Below are 9,341 nucleotides of genomic sequence, written 5' to 3' on the forward strand. Positions count from 1 at the left end.
TTTTGTATTTTTAGTAGAGACGGGGGTGTAGCCAGGCGCTTTTCTTTCCTGTTAGATCCTCAACCCCCATGGCTACCAGGCCCTGGGGAGCCCTCGCCTCTGCCCTCAGGACCTCCCTGCCCGGCTCAATAGCTCTGGGCCAGTTCATTTCGCCACAGCCCGGAGCCGCTCGGAAAGCAAAGATTAAAGGGGAAAGTCGCAGCTGTATATTTATATTTTCATTGCTAGAAGGGAATTGATTTCCGTGCATTTATTTTGGTAGTTGTAATACACAAGGGCGGATTTGCGTCACCCGAGCAACTTGCCGGTGGAGATAAAGTTGCACAAATATTGAAAGGGGAAGTGCTAGGAGTCATTATAGAGTTTTTCTCCGGAAGAAATAAGGATTTCTGCAGTATCCTAAAATACTAAGGCCGCTTCTATTTTGAGACCAATCTCGCAGGCACATCCGCTCATTTAGTCCGAGTTTGAGCCCATCAAAAAACAGGAGATGACCTGAACTCCGGCGAGCCCAGGGTTTCCTGCTGCTTTCTTGGTTCTGAAGAGTGGGGAGTAAGGAGGGCGGGAGTCTGCGGGCTCAGAACTCGGCGAGGGGCCTGCAGGGGCCAGGCTTGGGCCTGGGGAAGCGGTAGAGGGGGCGGCGGGGGTCGCTCCAAAGACTTGCTTTTCGCGTTTGCCTCCGGGAGCTGGGAGTAAGGCCTTGGATGGCGCCAATGCGATTGCAAGGAAGCCGAGGCCTGGGAGAGCAAGGGGCGCGCGGGCGAAGTTGCAACTTGCAATCCAGCCACTGGCCTGGCGGAGAAAGGGAGGCTCGCGGCGCAGCAAGGAGTCGGCGGGCCTCGGGGCCTCGCTTTTGCCACATCTGCCCGGCGCTCCGGGCCTTGAATCTCGGCAGATGCGAGTTGTGGGCACCTCAGGGAACCCGCGAGGGCCCGCATTCCCCCGGGTCTGCATCCCGTACCCAACCCGGAGCGTCGCAAACCTTGGAAAGGATGAATGCGGATAGGGGAGTCTTATTTCTTAAGAGAGAGGGTGAGGGCGCGCGGCGCTGCCTCGGTAAGGAGTAAATGCACCTCTTTCACAACCGTGAGTTTGGGCTTAGGCCGAGGTCTAAATGTTTGCAGTCAAATTAGAATCACAATCAAACTGGAAGTGGCACTAGAAAGGAGAGGGCTCACGGCCTCCGCTACGCACACTCACACCGAAGGCTCACCAGAACCCTCAGCCAGCGCCTCAATTGCCCATGTTGTACTTGTCGCTCCTTTGCCTTCAGCTTGACACCGAAAGACTGGTCTTATTACGTCTGTCGCCCCAGGTATCCTTACCCTCAGCCAAACACACCCATCTGTCTCTGGAAATAGCACCTCTCTCCTGGCTGCGTGGAGCAGGGGAAGAAAACCTTGCAATAAAAGAGAGACGGAGAGCGGGAGAGCTGGAGGGCGGGAGGAGGGGGAGAGAGGGAGAGGGAGAGATCTTAGTGCTGGCTGATCGGAAGTGATTGAAATTTTCCAGGAGAAAGTCAAAAGCTTAAAAGGATAGCATCTGCATCAAGGGGCTAGAGAAGCCACCAGAAAATAATTTTGTAAGTCCAAACCCTGAACTTGAGATAGGCATGGCAAGTTCACTTGCCTTTCTGAGTTTATTTGGTGAGGAGCCTTCGTGCTGAAGGGAAATAAAAATGCCACAGAATCTCTGTTAGGAGATGCTTATTAGGGCAATCGAAAACAAAAGATTTCGTGGTTTCATTATTCGTATTATTTTATTTTCTTCCTGAAAATGTGCAAAAACAGCTTATCTGGGTGGCCTGTGGTTTGTTTGGGAGAGGGGTGGGGAAATCCATTCTGACTATAATTTAAAAGAGAACAAATTCTTAAAATAGAGATGTTGATGTTGCACAAAACCCCCACTACCACCACCCTGCGTTCTAAAGACCGAAGGCACGAATGGAAGACGTTGACCACCACTGCAGCTCCTCCTGCGACCAGGCCCAAGGGGTTCCTGGGGAAGCTGTCACAGAATTGAAAGCAATATTGAACCCCACGGAAATCTGCTCTTGTGGGCACTTGCAAAACAACGAACCCCACGTGATCCGGAGATGTGGTGGAGGAGGGAGGCTGACATTTCCTACAACCTCCTGCAAAGGAGGGACGCGCGTGCCGCTCCCGGGTTTCTGGAGGCAGCCTGTTTTGTAGCCTCTGAGGCTCCGGGAAAAGGTTTGGCTGCGTCTAAGGGAGACGTTTGGAGCCATCCGTCTTATTTTGTTTGAAAAGTCACTCGTTCAAGTTGTCACTGTGTGACAGCTCAGAATAAAACTAATTTGCGGTCACCCCTCCTTCTCGCTTCCCCGAGGATCTCCAGGGAGGCACAGGGCGGACGTGGTGCTGAGTTGGGCTGGGACTCAGGGTGGCAACATTTGGGCAAGGGTCCAAGAAAGATGAGGGGCTTTGCCGAGGACACGGACTCCTGGAATAAAAGCAGAATGAGGTCAAGAGAAGGGAAGCAAAGGGTCCAAACCGCTCTCTGCTCTCCACCGGGAGGCGGGCTTTGCATAGCCCTAAAGAGTGAGATAACCGTCCCTTCCCCACTCCCCCAACTCGCCCCGGGTGACAAGCGCTTCAGGAAAGCTCCTGTGACCAATCCTCCTTGCCCCGTGGCAGTTCGGAGCTGCAGAAGTTAGAAGAGAGTTAGAGCCCTCCGGAGCGGCTGCCTGGCCCCTACGCAGAGTAGCAAGACTCACTGCGATGTGCGTTACTAAGCCCACGCGGCCGCAGCAAACACTTTGGCGTGGCCGGGGCGGGGCTCGGGCCCGGCCACGCCCCCTCATTCCTAATTCCCCTCCACTCCCCGCTCCCATTGGTCATGAGGATGACCAATGAGCGCTCGGATCGAGGTCCTACCCCGGGCCTGACTCGAAAGCTCCTGCCAAAACTTTGGGAGTTTTTAGAGACGAGTTTTTTTTTTTTTTCCTATTACTTTTTTTTCCCCCTAACTAACGGATTATTATTGTTGTTGTTTTAAATTTAGCTCTTAGGGCTTAGCTGTTTGGGTTTTCTTGCGGTGTCCGGCTCCCGTCTCCCTGGCTCCCCTGCCCGCCCCGCGGCCCCAGCGCCCCTCATTCGCCTGCAGCCCGCGAGGAGTGCGGGCGCCGCGCCGCCTTTAAAGCGAGGCCAGGGAGCGAGGCGGTGACCGGCCGAGATCCGGCCCTCGCCTCCTCCCTCGGTGGCGCTAGGGCTCCCGGCCTCTCTTCTTCAGTGCGGGCGGAGAAGCGAAAGCGGATCGTCCTCGGCTGCGGCCGCCCTCTCCGGGACTCGCGTGCCGCTCCCCGCGCGTCCACCCACCCGGTCCGGTTGGACTGCGGCAGCCGCGCGGCTCACCCCGGCAGGATGTTCGCAGCCGGGCTGGCTCCCTTCTACGCCTCCAACTTCAGCCTCTGGTCGGCCGCTTACTGCTCCTCGACCGGCCCAGGCGGCTGCTCCTTCCCCTTGGACCCCGCCGCCGTCAAGAAGCCCTCCTTCTGCATCGCAGACATTCTGCATGCCGGCGTGGGGGACCTGGGGGCGGCCCCGGAGGGCCTGGCAGGGGCCTCGGCCGCCGCCCTCACCGCGCACTTGGGCTCGGTTCACCCGCACGCCTCTTTCCAAGCGGCGGCCAGATCCCCGCTTCGACCCACCCCAGTGGTGGCGCCCTCCGAAGTCCCGGCTGGCTTCCCGCAGCGGCTGTCTCCTCTCTCAGCCGCCTACCACCACCATCACCCGCAGCAACAACAACATCAACAGCAACAGCCGCAGCAGCAACAGCAGCCGCAGCAACAGCCTCCGCCTCCGCCTCGGGCTGGCGCCCTGCAGCCCCCGGCCTCTGGGACGCGAGTGGTCCCGAACCCCCACCACAGTGGCTCGGCCCCGGCCCCCTCCAGCAAAGACCTCAAATTTGGAATTGACCGCATTTTATCTGCAGAATTTGACCCAAAAGTCAAAGAAGGCAACACGCTGAGAGGTAGGTCTTGGACTGGAGGCTGCAGGCCTCTGACCACTGACCCACTCCCGGGACCCCGGGCTGGCTTGGGGTGCCTTTGAGTGTTTTTACAATTAAGGACAACTCGTTAAAATGGGAGAGAAGAAAACGAATTGTAAGAAAACTACAAAACATTAGGTATAAAACTCACCTGTTCTATGTAAAACAAACAAAAAAATTATTCCAGGGATTCTTTAAAAACACGTCTTAGAAACAATATTTATAAAAATGGTTGGTGTAATTATCTGCTAAAATGACTTTGATCTCTTTAATAACGTATCTAGAGACAGAATTATATTTTCTGACAACTAAAGCATTTTTGGGAAACACTTTCGCATTTATCTGATTTCTGGTAAAAAATTCACCCAGGAAATGTAAATAATAAACAAAACCGCCTAGATGAGCGGGCAGAATGGGGCCTCCTTGGGGCGGAGGTTTTGGGTTTGTGGGATTCTTGGAAGGCACGTGAAAGTAAGGCCGTAAACCGATTTATGTAAAGCCTTTACTTACTATATGCGTGCATGTGGACGTGAGGGACACACAGGAACTTTTCGTGCGTCGCTCCTTGGCAACTGTTGGGAGAGAGAGGTTTCAGCGCCGAGACGAGTTCTCTCGTGACTTCGCTCAATAAAAGTGAATCCAGGGCAAGGGGAAGGGGAGGAACAAATCAGCGGAGAGTGTGAGTGTGCCCGAGATGTAACCTGCTATCCTTTTCCCTTGTCCCCAGATCTCACGTCCCTGCTAACCGGTGGGCGGCCCACGGGGGTGCACCTCTCAGGCCTACAGCCCTCCGCCGGCCAGTTCTTCGCATCTCTAGATCCCATTAACGAGGCTTCTGCCATCCTGAGTCCCTTAAGCTCAAACCCAAGAAATTCAGTTCAGCATCAGTTTCAAGACACGTTTCCAGGTACCGAAAAACTCCAGAGTACTGCCTAACCGGCAAGCCGACTGACAATCAGAAATCTCAGGACTGACGCCTCCAGGGCGGCTGCGGTGTCGCAATCTCACAGTTGGGGCGGGAGGCTACGGAGTCAGGAGAGAGAAACCGAAAGATTTATCAGCGAGCTAGCGCTCTCTTTGGAAGGTTCCCTTTGAAAAGGGGTAGGGGCGCCTGGAGAGCCCAGAAAGTGTGCGCGTGGACGGTGGGGTGGGGGGCTTTCTCAAAGTCTTTCGCCCTAGAGGCTTGAAAAATGCAGCATCGATGTTACTTATTAACATACACACATTTTGGGATGACCTCAAACACTTGTGCTTGGCGAGCTTACGTCTGGGTGCCTGGGCACATGCGGGAATAACACACACACACACACACACACACACACACACACACACACACAAACAAGATGATTCGGCGCTGTCATTACTCAGGCCCGAGGGACATTTTTGTCTACTCTTCGTAGGCCTGATGGCCACGCATGAGGTTTATGTTTTTCCCTTGGAATTAAAGGTCAAGCCTCCAGGCTTCTCTACTCCACGCTAGCTTTAGGTCTTCTGACTGTCATATAAAATTCTTCCTTAGAGGGGCCATTCGGTGTATGCGCGAAGGGCTTTCTGAATGAGGGTGGAATCGACAGTTAACAGGAAACGGTTTCAAGCCTAACGGGGACCCCCACACCGGCAGGCCAAGTACTGGGCACTGAACAGCCCTCTTGTCTTTCTTCCCTCTGGCTCCCGCTCTGCGGCAGGTCCCTACGCTGTGCTCACGAAGGACACCATGCCGCAGACGTACAAAAGGAAGCGCTCATGGTCTCGCGCTGTGTTCTCCAACCTGCAGAGGAAAGGCCTGGAGAAAAGGTTTGAGATTCAGAAGTACGTGACCAAGCCGGACCGAAAGCAGCTGGCGGCGATGCTGGGCCTCACGGACGCACAGGTAAGGCAGTTCCGGCTCCAGCGCACAGCGCCCTCGGGCGGGCAACAGCGCACGGCCTAGTCCGATAGGCCCCCTCCACCGCGGCCGACTGGCCTCCTACGGTGGAAACGCAAGATGTTGACTTTCAAGAGGCTTTGTGGACTACGCAGCTTGAGGCAGGAGAAGAGGAGGGTGGAGATGGGGTGAGGGAGAAGGACCGAGAGAAGAGCTCATCCCCAAGATGTGTGTCAACAAGCACTGCATGTTTATTTTGGCCAGCAGGCTAAAGAACCACAGAGAAAGCAAAAGAGCCGCTGGAAATAACATTGATGTACTCAACTGTAGTGCAATTCGCTGTAGGAGGCAGTTTATTTCAGAAAAGATAAAAACCCAAAGGCAAGAGATTGTTGGTTGGTTTTTTTTCCCTCTCACCCTCCCTCTTTCCTCCTCCTCCTTCTGCTTCTGCTGGATTGTGAAATCCCCAGTTGTGAGGAAGTGAAAATATAATTTCAAACGGAATTAGTTAGCTCCAGGAGGGCAAGGAGTCCGCTTGGAGAGGCCACATATTCCAAGGCTTAGGCTCTGAAGAAAATCTGAAGGAATGGGAGAGGTGAGGGAAAGAAAGAAAAATGATTTTCTTGGAATACCCAAGAGCATTTCAGCAGGTTCTGCCTATCTGATTTTTTTCAAGACAATAGGAAATGTATTGTGTCGTAATTAAATATTTTTTCTTATATTTAAGAACTGGACTTTCCCCCCCCCCCTTCCCGAGTTTTGACTGTGGAAGAGTCACTCTTGTGCACCCCGTAGCACTGGCTCTGGCTCTGGGGTGCTGATTGTCCCCAGCAGGGCAGAAGCCAGAGGCAGGCTTCTTTTCCTTAGCTCCTTGGTCCCCCAACTACTGTCTCTGCTTCTTTCTGTCCTCCATTACACAACTCTCCTCCCCAGTACACACACACACACACACACACACACACACACACACACACACTGGAGGAGCCCAGCCGTTTTCCACCAGCTGTGGATGTTATTTTTAAAAAGGAAGCTGGAACTTGTGTGAACGCACTGGGTCCCCCAGGGGATCGTATATGTCTATATAGATTCTCTGCCCCATCTCTATGCCCTTCCTTCACTTTGCACACATTTAATTCCAGTGTTTTCTGAGCCCCCAGGAGAATTTGTTTAGCCTTAACAAGGGCAGGGTCCTTATCAGCTCTTGCGAACAAACACACCAAAGAAATGCTGTCTTACTGAAAGCCCAACAGTGCCCCCACCCTACTGTGATTAACAGTTTAAAACCCCTTTTCCCTTTCTGCTCCTCATGTTTCCTTTCTTTAAAAAAGTGTTGCTTTTGTAGGGACTGGCTTTGGGTAATGGCAGTAGAAGAGAGGGCCAATTTAGAGCAGGAATTTTTAACACTGGCTCACCAAACCCTTGACATTGTAAGCAATATCTTGGGTACATGTGTATTTTTCTGGGCTAGGAGTCCATAACTTTAATCAGATTCTCATGGGGGTCCAGAAAAAAAAATGCATGGATTTAGAGTAGAGAGAGAGTATGTTGGGGGTCGGGTGCACGAATCTGCCTTTCCAATAGTCGCCCAGGTCATTTTAATCCGGGGCCTGAGGGTTGCATTTTGAAAACGGTCTCAGTGGGCTCCCTAGACCAGGATTCCTGGCTGCCCCTTGGCTCCTGCGCCTACCACAGTGCCTGGTCCTTGGTAGAGTCTCCAGGTAAGCGTTGCTTTCTCACTCAGGGAGGTGGCTTGCGGGTGCACGCGAGTCGGATAGAAGCAAACCTGGGTCTCATTTCAGTGTCTCTTCTTGTCTCCCCGTGTGGCGCGGCGCAGGTGAAGGTGTGGTTCCAGAACCGGCGGATGAAGTGGCGGCACTCCAAGGAGGCCCAGGCCCAAAAAGACAAGGACAAGGAGGCTGGCGAGAAACCGTCAGGTGGAGGCCCGGCTGCGGATGGCGAGCAGGACGAGAGGAGCCCCAGCCGCTCCGAAGGCGAGGCTGAGAGCGAGAGCAGCGACTCCGAGTCACTGGACATGGCCCCCAGCGACACGGAGCGGACTGAGGGGACTGAGCGTTCTCTGCACCAAACAACAGTTATTAAGGCCCCGGTCACTGGCGCTCTCATCAGCGCCAGCAGTGCTGGGAGTGGTGGGAGCAGCGGCGGCGGCGGCGGCAGTAGTTTCAGCTTCAGCAGCGCCAGCAGTCTTAGTAGCAGCAGCACCAGTGCGGGTTGCGCCAGCAGCCTCGGCGGCGGCGGCGCCTCGGAGCTTCTCCCTGTGCCACAGCCCACAGCCAGCAGCGCTCCCAAAAGCCCCGAGCCACCCAAAGGCGCGCTTGGCGGCGTATAGACTGTACGAGGGCGGAGGGGATCCGGGCCTTGCGTGCAGCCTCCCAGCCATGGCCTGGGTTTTGTGCTTACTGTATGTTGGCGACTTGGCAGGACAGGAGACTCAGCGTGGAGCCTACCTCCCGACATTCACGCTTCGGCCAACGCTGCTCCGGCTGGCTGCAGCGGACACTGCCCAGAGCAGAGGGGAGTCTCAGTGTCCTGCTAACCAGCCGAACACTTCTCTCCGGAAGCAAGCTGGTTCGACTGTGAAGTGTTTGACTAAACTGTTTCTCTGACTCGCCCCAGGGGTCGTAGCCCAAAGGCATTTAGGACGCCTTAAATTTGTAAATAAAATGTTTAATACGGTTTGTAAAGGCAGCTTGACTTTGCTGGGGGTTGTTAAGGCCAGAAATCTACAACCGGACCTTAGTCCCCGGGGCACTACAGAATGCAGCAGCTGAAGGTGGGAGGCTGGAGGTTCAGGGGAAGTGGCTCAGCCTCAGAGCCATCTTGCTACAGACATCAGAGATGGGCGTCTGGGCTTAGAGGCTTCTAATTAAGAGATTTCCAGTGCCAACTGCCAGTGAAAGCACCCTCTGAGACCCTGAGTAGCCTGAGAGTGGAGCAGGCCTTAGAAACTGTTAGACCAGTGCAACAGATGGTTTCCCTATCCAGAGTATGGACTAAATGAGTTCCTAGAGTACAAAGAGTTGGAATGGAGAAGGCAGTAGTGCCAGGCGGGGTCAATCTAGGCACAGCTGTACTCAGTAGGTGGACGTGAAGCACGGGTCCAGAGCCCTGCACAAACTTTCCCTTGCTCTGGGATGAGGTAGAGGACAGGTTTGTAATGTTGCTGAGGAAGGGACAGACATTCCACAGTGGTTCGGGCTGGAAGCTTGGATCTTAGAATGCCAGGGCCCTGGTTGTAAAGATGCCAAACAAAGGGGTCACTTCTTCAAGGTTAAGCAGAGGCACAGCCCAGATCAGAGCTTGGACTTCCTGGCCTACATGTGGCCACGGAAGGAACTATGAAATTGCATCCCCCATTCCCTCATCCACACAAAAATTTTCCGTTGCAATTTGGCCACTGGAGGCGCCTAGATGAGCTCTTTCTTCCCAAAGCTGCTGAGAGTCTTGA

The 9,341-nt window shown here is 54.1% G+C and overlaps 1 protein-coding gene across 1 annotated transcript; it reads left to right on the forward strand.

Annotated features, from left to right (window-relative positions):
- Positions 1-2,820: 2,820 nt before the first annotated feature.
- LOC105493480 (H2.0 like homeobox) lies at positions 2,821-8,571 on the forward strand. Its single transcript, XM_011761157.3, has 4 exons — positions 2,821-3,993; positions 4,739-4,918; positions 5,697-5,881; positions 7,710-8,571. The coding sequence occupies exons 1-4, from the start codon at positions 3,384-3,386 to the stop codon at positions 8,220-8,222; spliced, it is 1,488 nt and encodes a 495-aa protein (XP_011759459.2). The 5' UTR covers positions 2,821-3,383; the 3' UTR covers positions 8,223-8,571.
- Positions 8,572-9,341: the final 770 nt, after the last annotated feature.

This window comes from Macaca nemestrina, chromosome 1 (assembly GCF_043159975.1).
Source record: "Macaca nemestrina isolate mMacNem1 chromosome 1, mMacNem.hap1, whole genome shotgun sequence".
Taxonomy (NCBI): domain Eukaryota; kingdom Metazoa; phylum Chordata; class Mammalia; order Primates; family Cercopithecidae; genus Macaca; species Macaca nemestrina.

Bases quoted from the DNA above. Each gene is read 5' to 3' on its own strand.
- LOC105493480 (XM_011761157.3), top strand. From the start codon at position 3,384: ATGTTCGCAGCCGGGCTGGCTCCCTTCTACGCCTCCAACTTCAGCCTC. The intron at 3,994-4,738 runs GTAGGTCTTGGA...CCTTGTCCCCAG, and splicing joins AGAAGGCAACACGCTGAGAG to ATCTCACGTCCCTGCTAACC. The intron at 5,882-7,709 runs GTAAGGCAGTTC...GGCGCGGCGCAG, and splicing joins TGGGCCTCACGGACGCACAG to GTGAAGGTGTGGTTCCAGAA.